The sequence below is a fragment of the Trachymyrmex septentrionalis genome, unplaced genomic scaffold (genome assembly GCF_001594115.1).
Source record: "Trachymyrmex septentrionalis isolate Tsep2-gDNA-1 unplaced genomic scaffold, Tsep1.0 scaffold2, whole genome shotgun sequence".
Lineage (NCBI taxonomy): Eukaryota > Metazoa > Arthropoda > Insecta > Hymenoptera > Formicidae > Trachymyrmex > Trachymyrmex septentrionalis.
Window position 1 is genome coordinate 1,873,813 of NW_017305179.1, and position 18,364 is coordinate 1,892,176.

At 38.1% G+C, this 18,364-nt stretch overlaps 1 protein-coding gene across 6 annotated transcripts in view; it reads left to right on the plus strand.

Moving 5' to 3' along the window:
* The window catches only part of LOC108747420 (insulin-like growth factor 2 mRNA-binding protein 1), a 98,173-nt gene extending 80,010 nt beyond the window's left edge, over positions 1-18,163 (plus strand). For 3 of the 6 annotated variants that reach the window (XM_018484848.1, XM_018484850.1, XM_018484852.1), the window contains 6 exons: positions 13,212-13,388; positions 13,703-14,086; positions 14,429-14,681; positions 15,110-15,466; positions 16,267-16,518; positions 16,772-18,163. In XM_018484848.1, the coding sequence (XP_018340350.1) occupies positions 13,212-13,388; positions 13,703-14,086; positions 14,429-14,681; positions 15,110-15,466; positions 16,267-16,518; positions 16,772-17,023 (1,675 nt within the window). In that variant the 3' untranslated portion in view covers positions 17,024-18,163. The remainder of the gene's footprint in view (positions 1-13,211; positions 13,389-13,702; positions 14,087-14,428; positions 14,682-15,109; positions 15,467-16,266; positions 16,519-16,771) is intronic. The other 3 variants (XM_018484849.1, XM_018484851.1, XM_018484853.1) reach the window with 1 other exon arrangement.
* Positions 18,164-18,364: the final 201 nt, after the last annotated feature.

Sequence of the window (18,364 nt, forward strand, 5' to 3'; positions counted from 1 at the left end):
GGGGGGAAGGGAAGGTGTATACACCGTGGTATGCGCGCGTGTTTTTGATACGCGCCTAATCGCCGTGACATAATCGCCGTACCGCCGGCGCGCAGCATGACGTGATCTTGTAATATAATCGATGCCCTTTTGTTCGGAGGCCACGGCGGCTCGTTAAGGTAAAAGCGCACACATTAATGCGCGCGGCATACACACGTACACACATATACGCGATTTATCGGGTGTGATCCATCAGAGAATTATTTTTCTCGCGTGACACGTGAAAAAAGGCAGATCGCGAGACGATGTATGGTTGACGATCGCCGGAGCACCCCGGCTGGGACTTTGTCGGTGTACTTCTCAATCGATGGAATTGCCATCCTTTCAGGTTCCTGTACTCGTTCAGAAAAAAAAAACTCGTGTCTCGCCAATTATTTCCGCTTTATAATCGAATCTCTCGCTAAAATCTCTGTCATTAAAAACGATGTATAAAAACGATTCGAAAGGACGGCGTCTTACTTACGTCGGTATACCTGCTCGGTGTGTGTACCTCTCATTTTCCCTCTGTAATATTTTGGTTCAGAAAACACAGATGCACACAAATTGCTTTCTCTTATTTTGTCGGGGTTTTGAAAATATTTCAGTACAAATAGGAAAATATGCATACTTTTTAAACGTAAAGCATGAGAGAATGCATCAATTTTTTTTTTTTTTTTTAAATATAACACGCCGGAAATGTGTTAAATTTTGTTTTCTTTTCAATATAAAAGTCGCGAGAGATTGCGTCTATTTTTGATAAAATCGAATACAACGCCTTGGACTCTTTCTCCGTTTCATTAATTCACTTTAGATACCGATAAGCGACGTACAAGTCGTAACTCGGAGCATATCGATGAAACGATATATGACTAAAAATATACGTTTGCGCATTACAAACGAAGAAAAATATGATATGAGGATTGAAAGGGTTGAACGCAACGAAACGGTGAAATACCTGGGAAGGTTTTAACTTAACCAGGTCAAGCCTTCCGGCAAAAACCGAACGATCAGGTCCGATCCGATTTGTGTCCGGTCGCTCGCGACTCCGAACGACAGCTCGATAGTATTGAGCTCAAATAAACACGCGCTTTTGTCTCATGGCGTCGGCCAACTGCCGACGCGCAGAACTCTGGACGCAAAGTTAAAAATAAAGGCGACCGTTTAGCGGTCTTTATATCCAGGCCGGCCGCGACACATAATAAGGAACTGGGATCCCGGTGTTCAATATCAAAAGCATTTCATTTTAAACCAGTTGCCTTTTAATCAATCCTGAATTTTTCCACAGATTTCTTCGTCGTTTGAAAATCAATTTTTACCTTTTTCCAACATGAGATATTCTTTTCAGATCAACATGACGATGTAATTCCAGGAAAAATGAATTGGATTCGTTTTTTTTTTTATATTAATTATTATTATACACCACGCCGAAAAATTTAAGGAATTACCTATTCTGTGCTACAAAATCAAACAATTTTCAAGAGAGCGTAATTTCATGAAAAATGATTGTAATGGGATAAAATTCAGAAAGCATTTTAAAGCTCGGAGTCCCTACCTTTCAGATTGGTGTAATTTAGATAACTATCTGAAAAGTAGAGACTTCAAAATATTTTTTCAATCATTTTCATTGTCATTTTTTACGAAGTCACACTTTCTTAAAAACTTGCTTATTTTTGAACGAGAATAGGTGATTAATTTGATTCTTCCGACAAAATCCAGGAGTCTGCCGACTTCATCAATAGTTCATCTTTAATTAGTAATTCCCACTCATATTTTCAGACGTGTAACTTTTAATTAACGGAAAACGACAAGTCAAAGTGCGTATTTTTTTTTTTACAACCAGAGAGATATGAAATCGCACCGACACGTTTCTTACCGGTGGCGATCATCGACGTAATAGAGTAGTGATCGCAGAACACTAATTCGTATATAAACGTAAAATTAACTTCTGCTTTGTAAAATGTCCGATTCGACAGAGCGAGACATGGGTACTATCGATGAGGTCGATCGACCGGAGTCCGTGCATCTCGTACAGAAAATCGCTTTCTATTACACGCCTGAATCGCCGTGGCCATCCGCCGCTTTCTCACGGAAGCTCTCAAAAAGGAAGAAGGCGAAAAAGGACGAAGAGAGAGAGAGAGAGAGAGAGAGAGGGGGGGAGAAAATGAAGAAGAAGGAAAAAGAGCGCAGAGTTTATCGGCATCGAAACGGCGTTTCGCGCGATCGAACATGGGGCCGGGTCGTTATACCTGACCGTTTAATGTTACATGTACATCTGAAGGCGCACGTATGTGTCTACTTTTATCCATGTGTACCTGTCGTATCGATCGTTTCCTTGCCGTTCGCCAGCGCGACCGTAACGTGCGATATCGAACGCAAACAGTCGCATTCGATACCTTCCCTCCTGAAAATCAAGCGTGTGTGACAGAATCCACCGCAAAAAAAGAAAGCCACGATGAAACCACGGATGAACTTGGAACGACTTCTACCTGTCGTTATCCGAAATCGAAACGGTGGAAGATTAATGCCAAGATTAATGCTAAGCAGGCACAAAGCTGGCAATCAGGAAAATAATAGAAATTAAAAAGCAGGTCAGGGAGATCAGGGAATTTTGCAAAATCTTCTAGAAAAATTGAAATTCTTACATTAATTTAACCGTATTGCTTCGATCACTGAATTATTCTGGCTAAACCTTCACATTGAGGTATATATGTAGAATAATTTTATTTATCACGCATACTTTAATATAGTTGTCGATTAAATAAGGATTATGTATACTAAGAATTTGGAATATAACGAGCATTTATTGTCAGTTTAATTTTTATAATCTATGATAATTAATTCGATAACAGAATGTGTGCTTGCACAATTTTACGGAATGACCTCTACGATGTATATATATTTATAATAGAAGAATGTAACTACGAAGATGACAAGACCGAAAGCATTGCATTGTTGCGAAAATAGATATGAAGAAATGGGTCCATCACTTTGCGTAACTATAATTTACAGAAATTGTATTTAATCGTGATTATGATTTTTATCAAATTTTCGTTAATTTATCAATATGTACACACTGAGGATGGACCTGACAAATAGGTGGAAACGTATATATTTTTAAGAATTTAAATATACGAAAAATTTAGCTCTTAATTCTTCTGTTATTCATTTTTGTTAATTATTATTGAGCCATCATAAATTTATCTTTATTTAAAATTCTTGGTTTTCAAGAAACTTAATACGCGTACGTTACGGAATTTTCGATTGCAACTTAACAATTAAATGAAAACGGTGTTAGCAATATCAATAGTAATTTACCTTGACCTTTATATTAAGTTGCTCTCTCAATAAAATATTTGATGATTTCCAAATCAAGGTGAAAATAAAAATTTCAAAATGTTGAAATGTTCGATCATATTTTGAAAGCGTCAGGGAAAATTATGAAAATTTATCTGGAAATCAGGGGTAAAAAAGTTACGGAATTATTAGGATGAGAGGAATTTGTGACAACCCTGGTAAAGGCGAGGGAACAGTTCTTATGCATAAGGCATAAAGCAGAAAAGCAAGCAATCGGAATCTTTTATTTCATGGAAAAGGAAGTAAATGAAGAATTTTGCTTGGTCCATTTTCATATGCATTATGCGTTATGCAAAACTTTGTGCTTCCGCCTGAAAAATTGCAATTAAATATTCATGTTTTGATCTCTCTCTCACGCAAAGCAAGAGAGAGAGAGAGAGAGAGAGAGAGAGAGAGAGAGAGACCTCGTTACTTTCCACGTAAGAAAGATAAATGGAACAGCGTAACTCTTCGTCATACCGCGAAACAATTGAGGAACCCTCGCCAACCGTCCACGAGGAGTTCGCTCTGAGGCGCCGTTGAATGAACGTAGGGTACTACGAGCTATCCGTTAATAATTCCGACGCTGAGTCACCGTTTCCAATACGCCCACTGTCATCGCTTGGTGCATTCCGAATGACGTCGGTCGCTGACACCGCGGTCGCGTGACGTCCACTTCTCTCTGTATGGATCTCGCGTTGTGTCCACTGAATGATCGGAAATCACGATCGGAGTCGCGCATAACTCTAGCCGGCCGGAATGTCAAGTCATTTCGATAAACCAAGTGACGCGGGTTTTCGACTATTTCGAGTCGAAGACATTTCTTGGAACTCTCTTGATGCGCAACAGACGCGTTCGTGAACGTACAGTACGGTGGATAACTCACCAGTGATTATCTCCCGTAAAGATACGACGAGATGGTGGACGAATAACCATCTTTGCTGTTTTTCTTTTTTTTTTCTTTTTTTTTAATATAAATGTATAGTAGATATATATATATATATATTGGCAGTTTAATGATGAGCTATTGATTACAATCAGAAAGATTAGAAAGATCGATTTGCATTAGTACTCTATAAATTATTGTCTTGACAAAAGATACTGTCTCATTATTTCATAAAGAGAAAGCATGCGTGTGTGTGTATTTCCTCATCTCTCTCTTTAATTATATCTTTCATTTGCCTTTTTAACTTTTTATGTGATAGTGCAAATGTGCAAATCGCATCTTTCCAGACAGCGAGTCGTTATATATTATCTATAGCTCACAGGAAAAGTCTATAAACAACTTGGTTGTGCTATCTATCTATAGACATAGACTGGTATTTTTCCATACCAAAATATATTGCCTGGTATAAGTCCCGGTTATATGCAACGTACAATTTTCTCACCGCGAGATTTGAATTTAATTATCGCGTCGCGTCGCGCCAATACGTCATAATTGCAAAGCAATAATAATTACGAGAGTAACGTCTGTACTATAACTAACACTCGCGATGCATTGATACGTTGCTCTCGGATGCTCGCGATTACTCGCAAATGTTATGCAATTCCTGCTTCTGATATCACCGCCGCTGCTCGTTATCTCTTACATTCTTACCGCGCTCTTCTCTTGTTGCGTTCTTCTCTATCTCCTCATTTTTATCTCCAAGTAACGCCGTGACATCGTTATCATCTCCCTCCTACAATTTACCACAATCGTGTCGATGCACCCGTCCTGCATCTAGTGATGCATTTAGACCCTCAACAACGTAGGCAATTTATCGCTCGTAAATTCTTTTTCTGGTTTGATTTATTGTTCTCAGCATTCCATTAAAAATTTTTTTCTTCTCTAACAAAAAAGAAACAAGTTATTTCTTGCAAAAGGCAAATCAATTTAACGTTTTGTTCTCTAACAAAAAAAAAAACAAGTTATTTCTTACAAAAGCCAAACCAATATACTCGTATTTAAAAGTTCGAAATTTGTTAGTTATTTGAGTCGAAATCCAAGAAATATAGAATATCCTAAATTAATGTTTTTATCAAGACAATTTCACATTTGTACATTTTCACAATTGTACGCGTTAGAAAAAATTAGATTTGACGTAAAATTATAATTACAATATGTTATTGGCTACGAATAAAATTCGATACAATATAAATTCAGAGCTATCATAGCCCAGCTGGTTAAAACTGTAACTTCTCTGTCCACTTAAGTCTGTAAAAATTTGATAACTTGATACATCATGAGATAGAACGCTAACAAATTGAAAAAACACATCACAAATACCATAATACTGACAATATAATGGATAGAAGACCTCGCAGCATAAGATTATACCATGAACACGCGAATTTAGTTACTCATTAATTTATTTATTGAAAAGAACACTACATTTATAGTTGAAATAGTTTGAATCTATTTAATCTATTTCATCGTATTAATAAATAAACAGCTAACATCAATCTGGCTATAACAGTTCTGAATTTATATTGTATCGAATTAGATTTGACATTAAAAATATTTCTTAAATGTCTTAATCGCGACATTACTAAAAATAATTTAAAAATCTTAGAAATACGTTAATATTTTAGCTCCAATTTTTTATTTTTTTAAATGCACACATATATAAATCGCTCGACACCATAAACTATTTCTTCAAAGAGTGAAAGTCGTTCATATATCTGATTTGAATTCATATTATTTTGTGTTCATGACTATGGAAACTCTGTTTAAAATTCTTAACTCGGTCGATTCTGGCAAAAGTACTTGTTTTCTTTTTCTGGTATTATTTTTCTTTTTTTATTCGTGTCACATAATACGTAATTATGAAAATAAGGGAAAATGTGAAACAGCATAGAAGAAATTCTTATGATGAATTGTACTGTTTGTGCAGCACCTTACACTGTATATTTTGTATAATCAGTTTCGTAATATTGCGTCATCATGCTCATGTAAAAATGAGTCGAATTAACTCTCTGTCGTTGTTTTTGAAATCGGACTTTTAGATTTTTTGTTAATTAGCTAAAGCTATCATATGACTCCATTGACATAAGACAACAATTAGCAAAAGCTTTTTCAACAAAAATTCATTAATATAGTAATTTTAATATCAAACGAAAAAATTCTTGTGTTTTTATTTTAATAATAATATAAGGAATAATAATATGCTCAAAACCGACGTATTAATAATTTCCGTAATTTTCTAATTGTTTATCTGTAACATTTGTTTTCAACACGTCATTATACCTTACGCTTAATTTAATTTCCATTTCATTTGCTTTTGTATTCAAGAATTTCCTGCACAACGATTTGACTCGGATGATCGCGAAAACATTCGCTTCGATTGAGGACGTTCGTTCGTTGATCTCTTCAATATTAAGGGCTAATTTCTAATCACTCTCTAGCGAAAATAATAAATTTTTATTTACAACTTTGCAAAAAATTATTCGGATTATGGCTTGAAAGTTATAGCTCATTTCTGTTGACTAGTTGTTGGCATATTATTATACTTTTCTCATCGTACAACACATATCGCATCGTGTTACCCTTAATTTGATATCCGACGAGGCATATTGTCGGTTTCCTGCAGTGAAGTACTAACTCTTTCCATGCACAAGCTTATCGCGGAAAAATTTCTGGAAGTTGGCTGACGCACGGCGGTTTGCCGCGGATACATACGCGTCGACACTGTAGAAATAAGGTAGTGGCTCTAACTAGAACTAGTTGCTAGTGTCAATATTAACAACCCCCTGTTGAACATCTACCTTATCTATCTACCTTATCCATAGATAGCATGACGACGAGACATCGGTCTTTACTTTTCCATAGACCGATATGACGCTATCATTTCGATTAAAATGCGCAAGTCTCCTTTTGGAATGCATTCGCTTTTTATGTCACTGCATCGATATTTAAATAATTTAAAATTTCCCGTCATCCCCCTCTCCGTATCTGTCATGGATTCTTTTCAAATCTTTTCCGTTTTTTTCTTTTCAATTCGATTCAATTGATCATTTTTATTTTAAAATTACATACGACGTACACAATGTAATAATGTAAGGAATGTATTTAGATATTTCCACGTTTAACTGCGACAGTAGACAATTTTTTTATTAATTTATTATAAATTTTCTAATAAAATCTTTTTATTACATCGCGTAATCATTCGGTTGTTGAACAGTACAATAATGAAGCTGGGAGGAATGTATTTATATATTTCCACGTTTAACTGCGACAGTAGACAATTTTTTTATTAATTTATTATAAATTTTCTAATAAAATCTTTTTATTACATCGCGTAATCATTCGGTTGTTGAACAGTACAATAATGAAGCTGGGAGGAATGTATTTATATATTTCCACGTTTAACTGCGACAGTAGACAATTTTTTTATTAATTTATTATAAATTTTCTAATAAAATCTTTTTATTACATCGCGTAATCATTCGGTTGTTGAATAGTACAATAATGAAGCTGGGAGGTTTTCCTCGTGAAATCGCACTTACGATAATTAGATATCATCATGTGTGTGGCGCCTCGGCCGGGCATCGTATACATGTGCGTGCGTCACGCACACGCAGGCGTAACTAGAAAGCGACGCGACGCACGTGTCACGCGGTCGCGCAGGTATCCTACCTACACGCGATCCTCGCACGTCGAATCGTGCGATGACGTGCCCTCCCACTCTGCGACACGTAAACGAGTTCGAAGATACGTTTAGATGCTCCTCGAATGATAATCGCATTAAATCGATCATTCTTCTGCTGATAATCGATATTCTGCTGATAAAATTCCTTGAAATAATAGAAACTTATCAGACAAATGTATCTAAAAACACATATCTAAGACTATATTATACGATTTTATGTGAGTTATAAAAGAAAAGGGTCAACTGATAAAACGGCATCCCCAGAAGTGCTTCAACAGTACAAGTTGCATGTAATTGATTGAAACGTGTAACTGACTGAGAATGTATCTCTCGTTAAACTATTTTTCTTTCCGCCAGTATTTACATTGATATACTGGTTTAATGTATCGATAAGATAAGAAATTTCTAAATTCTACCTTGAAGATAGAGAGGAAAATAGAGATATTTTAAATAGATACTCTTTGTTACGATTCGTCATTTTGTACATGATGCGTCAGTTCTGTTCTGGTTCGAATGGCGAAAAAAAAAAAAAAAAATGAGGAATCGCATTGCAGGGACTTCCTGGATTTTAATACGTGAACGCCCTCGGCCAGCGATTTCCACACAGCGATTTTTCTCGTGTGTGCCCGTGTGTGAAGTCACGCCGCTGGCACTTTCCCTTTTCAAGATCGATTTTGGCGCCGTGCGTCCGGACGGCGCAAGTCGACGACGTCGACGGTTCTTCAGGCAGGGCTGTATTTACACGCAACCGTCCAATTTTCACCCCTCGTTTCACTTTTTTCATGAGAAAAATCGATGGGCACGCACTGCCCTTGTCATTTCGAGCAATTTCTCGAGAAATTTTCCCGAAATTTGTAGGACTCTTGATTTTAATCGAAATCGGCACGGAGTAATCGATCAGCGATGCGAATGTAATGCTATTGTTCGAAGACGGAGATTCCCTCCATTTTTCTTTCGCAAAAGTACATCGCGACAGCCACAAAATTTTCGATCAATTTGTCCACGCTTTCTATTTATTCCTCATTCCTACCCTTCCCTCCCCCTTCCCCCTCCCCTATCTTTTCAGTACCTCGATCACCATGCTCGCTCCATCGACTTGTTAAATGGCAAAAAAATACGAGGGCAGCGAGAGAGAGAGAGAGAGAGAGAGAGAGAGAGAGAGAGAGAGAGAGAGAGACGGAAGAAAAAGAGTACTCGAAAAAAGATGTCTTAGGCTGGGACATCAAAAGCTCTTCCACGGGGGTGACCCGCCGCGATCCATCCCTGTCCGCAAAGGCTCTCTTTCTCTCTTCCTCTTTTTCTTTCTCTCTCTCTCTCTCTCTCTCTCGGTTCCTCCTCACCCCTCTTTCGTCTCCCTTGCCTCGCGAAAATCCTCCCACCTTTCGTTAAAGGTGACCCGACGAAATCGCCAACGAGTCACACGTGCGTGCAAAAGGGTTGAAGAGAGGGAGAGGGCAGTTGAAGGGAAAAAGAAGAGAGACAGGAGGAGTCCTCCGGCGGGTGGTAGGCCGCGGGTACCACGAGGCAGACAGTGCACGCACTCTTCGCGCTATGTCATGGATACCGCCGAAAATCCCCTAAAGGGAAGTACGCGAAACAAAGGCCAATCCCCTTCCACCCTCGTATTGCTTGCCGTCCGTTGTATCTCTTCCGTTCTCTTCTTCCTCCTCGCGTGCGCCAGGGCGCGTTTAGTGCATCCTTGTCTATTTCACCCTTGCCTCTTTTTATTCCTCAATTTTATGAATGTACGCTTAATTTGTTGTTGACTTTCATATATACTTCCCTCAGTTGAAATATAGTTTAATAAATTACTTAATGTAAATATAATGTACATCTGAGAGAGTTTATATCAGAAATTTAATCGTTATTAAGAGAAACTCTCCTCAAACATATACAATTTTATTTGTGATTAAAACGAAAATGATTATGTATTTTCTAAGATTTTTGTGATCTCTGAAAAATATAGAGAGAATATTTTATTGAAATTTTTTTTTTCCAATTCTTGTTTGCTTAATTTTACACTTATATTAACTTCGGATTGCACTTGCGAGGTTTGCGTCGAAAAATACGCGGTAAGCAATTTGTATTATGTAACTAAATTAATTCGCACGAATAAGAATTTACAGTAATATTTTTAAAAAATTTCTTTTTTTTTTTTTTATTTCAATTAGAATCTGGAAATTACGTATTTGCCACACGGAGTCGTACTTTGCTTCTCGTAATAAAGAATCCTACTTGTAATAGAAAATATTCATTAAGTAATATTCAACTTCAAGTTTTGTCAAATTACTCTGTTATTGCGTATCATAAGCGAATTGAAGAGCGTTTTACAATCTACTCTGACTTTTATTGTTTATTTTATGTTTTTAATTTTGACATCTTTATTTTTGTATGTACTGATGTTGGTCAAATCTCGAAACGTCTACGTTATTATATTATAATTTTAAATATATGACTTTCGCTTAAGACACCTAGTGTTGTGGCTGAATGCTCCCTTTTATTTATAAAATATTTTATTCTTGAGATTTCTTCACGTCCATTTATGCGTTTAATCATAGACAGATATGAATGAACTAATATTTTGCACTAGTTTTCTTATCGCTGCATTTTTATCTGACAAAGCTGCATGCACTTTCTTTTAAGCGTTATTACGTGAATAGAAATCGACATTACAGCATTATCGATCGTCAATTTGCTGATTAAATAAATTCATGATAAGCAGTTACTCAGAAATTCAACGTGAATTGCAACATTAATACGGAATGATCCCTCGTTGCATGTAAGTGCATCGCGACTCAACAATGCATCCTCGCGTGTATCGAGCACATTTCGCTTTCTCCATAAATTATTTTTGCAATGCATAAAGAGAAAAAAGTTTCTACTAGACATATCTCAAGAAGCAAATATTATTAGAATTGTCATTTTTAATAAATAATTTTTAAATTATTGAAACTTAATTGTATCTATAAATTGATTGTATATAGAAATATATAATTACAAATTTTCTACAAATTAATCTCGAGTTTTAATTAACATACGTATTTATCTTTGATAGGCATATTTAACATCTTAATGCAATATAATACGATTACAATTACAATGTTCATCGAAACAGCTATAAGTATGATAAATTTATGTAGAAATTTTTAAATAAAATATTCGTAAGTATACGATATTTACTGACCAACTTTTTAAGGAATTTTAACCTGACGATATTTCCAGACGGCTGATTCGTAATCTAACTGGTCAGAAACATGCTCGTAGCTAATCTAGGTTGCACAAGGCTGATCGCTCGCGGTCTTATCTCACGCAAGTGCGATAGAGTTTATCCTCGAACTCGAGTAGATCCTACAGGGTCATTCGCCGTGTCTTCTTCAAGGTTGCTCGAAAGCATCGCGGCATCGTCGAGTGAGTGGGTCGGTCCGCTGAAAAATCGATACGTACGAAAGTGAGAGTCGCTCCCTCGGTTGTTCCACCCTCCTTTTTGTTCTTCACGCTTCGCGTACTCTTCTTACTTGCCGTTTGGTTCATTCATGTTGTCGTGGCGGCCGCGCCGATACACCTAAACGCGCGAGCACAGTTTACGCTCGTGCAAACCCGAACAAAGTGCGCAAAGCCGGTCAAAATGTAATTTAAAGCGCGTTAACGGCATGCAATTTCAAAACGTATTCTGCGCAAAAATATTTCTTTCAATACATGATCCAGGGTGTCTTGAAAAGACTCGTCCTTTTTATCGAATCCTAAATTGTGTCAGACATAACACACACATCCGATATACTAAATTCCTTAATGATGTACTGATGGAATAATGAGATTCCTTCGTGGAATTGTGACAAATTGTGAAGTTTTCTTTAATTAAATATTAAGATATTTAAAATGATTATAAATAAAATGTCATTTCTCTTACACGAGCTATCATTAACATATGTTCAATACAATTTTCTCAATTTGCAATTAATTTGAGATGTGAATTCATGATTATCTTATCATTATTTCATCCAATGTTTTAAGACGACTTTCTTTCGTGTTTAGGAATGTATAACGTCAAGTCAGCAAATTTGAATGTGACTTCTCCTTAGATATGCAAAGGAAAAAATGTTAATGTTTGTATTGAAAGAGGACCTAAAGAGGACTCCAAAGTGAGTCGAAACGTTCAAAGATTATTGGAATAAAAGTTCAAGATTAAACTTTGCATATTAATTACCACACTGACTCTCAATCGCCCTGGTTTTGGATTCTTTTTTTTTTTTTATATAAATCAAAAGATTACAATTTCTAATCGAATTCCAAATTTTATTTTTCCAAATCTTATTCAAATATCTCTTTAATATTACATTATAATATTATAATATTTACATATAATATTTACAATATAATATAATATTAAAAATTATTCTGTATTGTTCCACAAACAGTCGTCAAGGAAGCTTTTTTAAGTAGTAAAAAGACCAAAGAAAGCCCGACAATATAAAATCTATTAAACCAAGCATCCTCGTTGTTTGATACATATTCGAAATTTAAAGAGACAATATCCGATCGATCTCTATAGAATTTCTGAAAAAAAAAAAAAAAAAAAATTGTGTTTAATTTGTGTTTAACGCATAAAGTTTTATTTATTTATTTAGCATGCATTTTTTCCTCAGTTGTTGTTAAATATATATTTGTATATTGTAATTCTGTAATTTGCGTATAATAATTAGTTTTGCAATTTTATAAAACAACTTGATAAATTTGATATTAATATTATTAAGTGACGACACGTCAACAGATATATCTCGTTATATTGTAAGACAACAATGTCGCTATGTAATGTAAACAGCCGATGACTCCCCGCCAGGGGGGAATGTTATAACTCGGCTTTCAAAGTTTATTACCGATTACCGTTGGAATCTTGCTTGCTGCCGTGTAATTCTGTCAGAGTCTCGTTCATATCTGGCACTTTATGGCCGCTCTCTTTCTTCGCTTACAATCTCTACTCACTCAAGAATTGGAATACGTAAAAGAGATACGCAAGATGATGTGGTAGTGGAATATCTTTTGCATTTGTTATACGCTGTTAATGATATTAATATCACGTTATTAGACAGCATAATTATGAACATAAGTGCGCGTGTATGTGTGTGTGTGTGTGTGTGTGTGTTAATATAAAGTATCGTTTACCTCACTTTGTGTTACTTCTTCATGTTCGCTGAAATATGTCGCTTAATCCCGGATATTATTTTCTATTTCCAGCAGCAGCGGAGTTGCTAAAGTCCTCGTAAGCAATCTATCGGCTCAAGTACGACTAGAAGAGCTGGACCTGCTGTTCTCCAACTACGGCCAGATCCAAAACATCGAAAAAGTGCCGTCGAGGGATCCAAATTTACTAAGCGTGCTCATTAGCTATGAGACGCAAGAGCAAGTACAACAGTACGTAATCGGCACGGTCTTTTATCTCCTCTGTTTTTCAAAAGATCACGCGATTTGGAAACTTCATAGCGTAGAGGTCGCTCTCTCTCTCTCTCTCTCTCTCACTTTTGCTCATATTTTCTTCGCTACGAAGTAGCGAATCGTGAAAATTCTTTCCTACCGCATGTATACATTCGCATTTGGAATTCACGTTAGGACACTTTAGGAATTCGCGAATGAACACTCATGATCGTCCGGTTGTTTCAATCCATCCGGGATCGACTACTTGATTTACTTGATTCAACAGAGATGCTCATTGATCTTGTTATTTGCAGGGCTGTGAACCAGTTAAATGGCTACGATTTCGAGGGCAATCCGCTGAAAGTGGAGATGTCCTCGGCGGAGAGCCGACGCAGAGGCCGCAGCCAACGCAGCGGCGGCGTGGCCTTCGCGGGACTGCCGGGTTCCGGTCGTCAGACGGATTTCCCGCTGCGTATCCTCGTCCAATCCGACATGGTGGGTGCGATAATCGGCCGGCAAGGTTCCACCATACGGCAGATCACGCAGATGACACGCGCCCGGGTCGATGTGCATCGTAAGGACAACGTCGGCTCTCTGGAGAAAGCTATCACCATCTACGGCAATCCCGAGAACTGCACCAATGCTTGCAAGAAGATCCTGGAAGTCATGCAACAGGAGGCCAACAACACGAACAAGGGGTACGAGTTTGGTCTTTGCTTCTTCGAATCTTCAAATTCTAAATGGAATCATAATAATCGCAGTGCTGGTCGAGTAGATATATATTAAATGATATAGTCTATATTTTTATGTTTACTTTGTGTTAAATGTAATCTATTTTAATACTGTTTATGACTTTCTAGTAACGTATACTTTATTCGTTAATTCGGTTTCAGTACACTAATATTCTTGCAATCATATTATTTTAAATACATAAACACAATTTAATAATATTGTTAATTTACATCGCTTTACCGAATCGTTGTTTCACCGTTAATTGAATTGTAACGTTAATTACATTATATTATGTTACTTGCCAACAGTGAGATCACTCTGAAAATCCTCGCGCACAACAATCTCATCGGTCGAATCATCGGTAAGGGCGGTAACACCATCAAGAGAATCATGCAGGACACCGATACGAAGATCACTGTTAGCAGTATCAACGACATCAACAGCTTCAATCTCGAACGCATCATCACGGTTAAGGGATCAATCGACAACATGAGCAAAGCCGAGTCCATGATCTCCAGCAAGCTCCGTCAAAGCTACGAAAACGATCTGCAAGCTATGGCTGTGAGTTTTAGCGCATGTTACTCATTTTTTTCTTGTACAATAAAATACAATTTTTCTTAGAAATCTCTCTGGAATTAAAAAAATATATAGGAAAAATAGAAACGTGAAAGAAATTATTAAAAAAACAAACGGTATAAATGTACAAATAATACATTCACGCGAATTTTATTGAGACTTGTAAGTGACCTTATTACATGAAAATCGAGTCTCGAAGGGTTCTATTAAAAGTTTTAGATTTAATATTTACTTATCAGAAATTAAAGTGGCAAGAGCAAACTCTTTCGTCGAGCTTTCAGTTAATCCAGAAACGTTGGATTGTGTGTCAATCTCGTTGAGATCTGGCGCAAGTAAAATACATCGATTGCGTCAGAGATGCCGTTGCGCAACGCGACGAAGCTTCTAATCGATATGATGATTGTTCTCGCCAGCCCCAAAGCATGATGTTCCCCGGCCTGCACCCGATGGCCATGATGTCCACCGCCGGCATGGGCTACAGCTCCCGTGGTCCCGGCCTCTATGGTTCTGGACCCGCCCCATATCCCTACCAGAGCAGCCTGCCTACTCAACAGGGCGTCCCCGCCAGCGATACCCAGGAGACGACTTTCCTCTACATTCCCAACAACAGTGTCGGCGCCATCATCGGCACCAAAGGCTCCCATATCCGTAACATAATCAGGTTCTCCGGCGCGAGCGTAAAGATCGCTCCTCTTGAACAAGATAAGCCGGCTGAGCAACAGACTGAGAGGAAGGTCACCATCGTCGGCTCCCCGGAATCTCAGTGGAAGGTAAGCGCGATAACCGTCCTGGTTGTTCCTTAATCTAAAGGGTGGGCCATCTATTGGTACGTTTTTGAATTTTAGCTTCACAACAAAAAAAAAATTAATAAAAAATATCAATGTATGCTCATTTGATCGCATTTTTAAAAACGTACCAATAGATGGCCCACCCTGTATTAAGCAAGAGCGAAATTTTTTATTTTATAATTTCTTCAGTTTTACAATGCGAATATTTATATCGGCAGCTCTGTCAGATCTGTTTGTTATAATTAAAATGAACATATTTGAAATATGTGAGCTATAAAACCATGACTTTTTGCTAATAGTACAATAGCGTCTGAAGTCTGTTTTACTGTCCGTATAATGTCGATGCCATATTGGCAGATAGGTATCGCATTGGTCCATCGTTGTAAAGGTCCCGGGTTCGAATCCAGTCGCTGATGAGAAAAATTGTATAAAACTTTAAAGTCCGTAAAAGTGTTTGCGGTTACCCTGCTGCATTTTGGGTGGATGTTGCCTTCTATGCATCAACTTGAATCAGCAGGAATATTAAAGAAAGGGCCCCGTACCGATCTCGTCGAACGAAAAATATGCGAGAATCGGCCCCGTTTGACCCTTCGACATCTTTTTTTTTTTCTTTTCGTTTGATATTACTTCGCTTCTGAAGATTTTTCTTCAAGATAACGGAGAGATTTAATTTTTATATTTTTACATTTTTTTTATAATCATTTAAATGTCAAGCTCTATTTTGCAATACAATTTTATTGCATTTTTAAATATTTTTACATTATCCAAAATTGCGATTTCAGGCCCAGTATTTGATCTTTGAGAAGATGCGGGAAGAGGGATACGTCGCCGGTACCGAAGATGTTAGACTGACCATCGAGATCCTCGTGCCCAGTACTCAGGTCGGCCGAATCATTGGCAAAGGTGGTCAAAACGTGAGGGAATTACAGCGCGTGACTGGTAGCGTTATTAAATTGTCAGAACAGCAAGCGACTCCTCCTTCAGCGGAAGAGGAAACAACTGTCCATATAATCGGTCCCTTCTTCTCCGTTCAGGTAAGAAAACTGATTTTTTTGTGTAATTTTTATAAATAAATAGATAAATATTAGATATCTGTTACGAAATATATAAATTATCTTATCTCGTATTCTCGTACTCTTATATATCAATAATTAAATACGATAATCATTTCTTCATCATTTTTTCTTAAATTTAAAAGAAACTAACAAGCTACTAGCGCATTAGAAAAGATGTAAAGTGTGAGATTTAAAATAGTGATGGATATAAATACTTTCTGTTTTCTTACAGTCGGCACAGAGAAGAATCCGCGCGATGGTGTTGCAATCAGGTGCACCCGGTGGAACCGGTGGTGCTACACGCGCCGGTCGCGGTAGCAGCCAAGAGGGTACCTCCCGTTCTAAAAGAGATGGCAGCGCCACTTCCCAGGGCGGCACGACGTCGCAGCCCAGCTCCCAACAGCAGTCTGTCGGCTCGCCATCGAGCCAACAACAGCAGCAGCAGCAGCAGCAACAGCCGCAGCCGCCATCATCGCCGCAGTAACATTAACATCGATGACACCGACCTGACGCGGACCGACGCCACAAACGCCCATCCGCTTCATTCGCCGGAGTGGCCTCGTCGTCGCTTTGACATTCTCTCTCGTCGAGAGGCTGAGCTTATCGCGATCTCCTCCTCTCGCGGGGCGCGCGCGACCCTCCCTGATGAGGGAGGGCTTCGAAGTCGAGGGTGCGCGACGCGCAGATCGCGACGGGAAGACGCCCGGCAATGTTCTGAGAATTAACTCGACCCGAGATCCAACAACTAGATTCGCGGACTCTCGCACTTAGTGAGGTAGTAACAAGGTTCCCGTTATCAGTTTTATAAATGATTCACGAGTCCTAACTTGACGAATCAACGGGAATTCTGAAGAAGGGTGCTCGGCGAGTCCACAATTCGGCGAGTTAATTCTGAGAATTCGAACGAAGAATTGTTATTCCAAAGATTCTAATTCCAAGACTCGATTGTTGTGAGTCAATCTGAAGAGTCAACGAGGCCCTGGGCCCTCCGTTCGGTTCGACACGGGCGCGTTCATCGTGATCGATGTTAATCACGTGCGAATGATTAATTTAAAGTCTTAAGTGTCCTTTTCGACAATGGGGATACACATATTGTGATTAATCGCATTGGTATTTGGTTGAAACAATTCGATTGCGATTCTTGAATTACAACTTAAACGCGAAGCTCGGCAATGGTAGGCGAAGCAAAGTGCGGAGCTGCAATCGATCGGAGGAGCACCGAACATATATTATCGAATCTGGCTTCGTCCAGGTAGACACTGCCCATACGCGATCGCTGACTCTCACGACGAACTCCCATCCTCGTTGACGAGGATCGTGGCGTTTTCCCCTTTGCTCTACGCGTCGCGCCTGCGTCCCGCGCGCGCACATCCCCCGCGATAGCGACGAAGCGACAACACACAGCCGCGCACGACCCAATTTCGCAGCGCTAACGAAACCACCGCCGCCGATGAAATAGGACACTTCGACGAGAAACAAACTGATTTAAAAAAAAAAAATAGAAAAAAAAGAAAAACACACACAACCTTATTACCTCATTGCATTACGGTTAAAGATTTAATACGATAAAGGAAAGTGAAACGCGCGGGAGAAGCGATAAACCGATTAATCTAAAAAAAAAAAAGAAAAAGTCTATCTAATATTAAAGTTATTAATAATATACAGAGAAGTTAAGTGACAATTACATATTATGTTATATCTGTTACTACTACTGCAACTATTACTATTATTACTACCTACTACCTACCTAATATACTATTATCGCTATATACTATTTACTTACTTCTTACTAGTACTACAGGAGGAAAGCGGTTTTTCTTAAAAA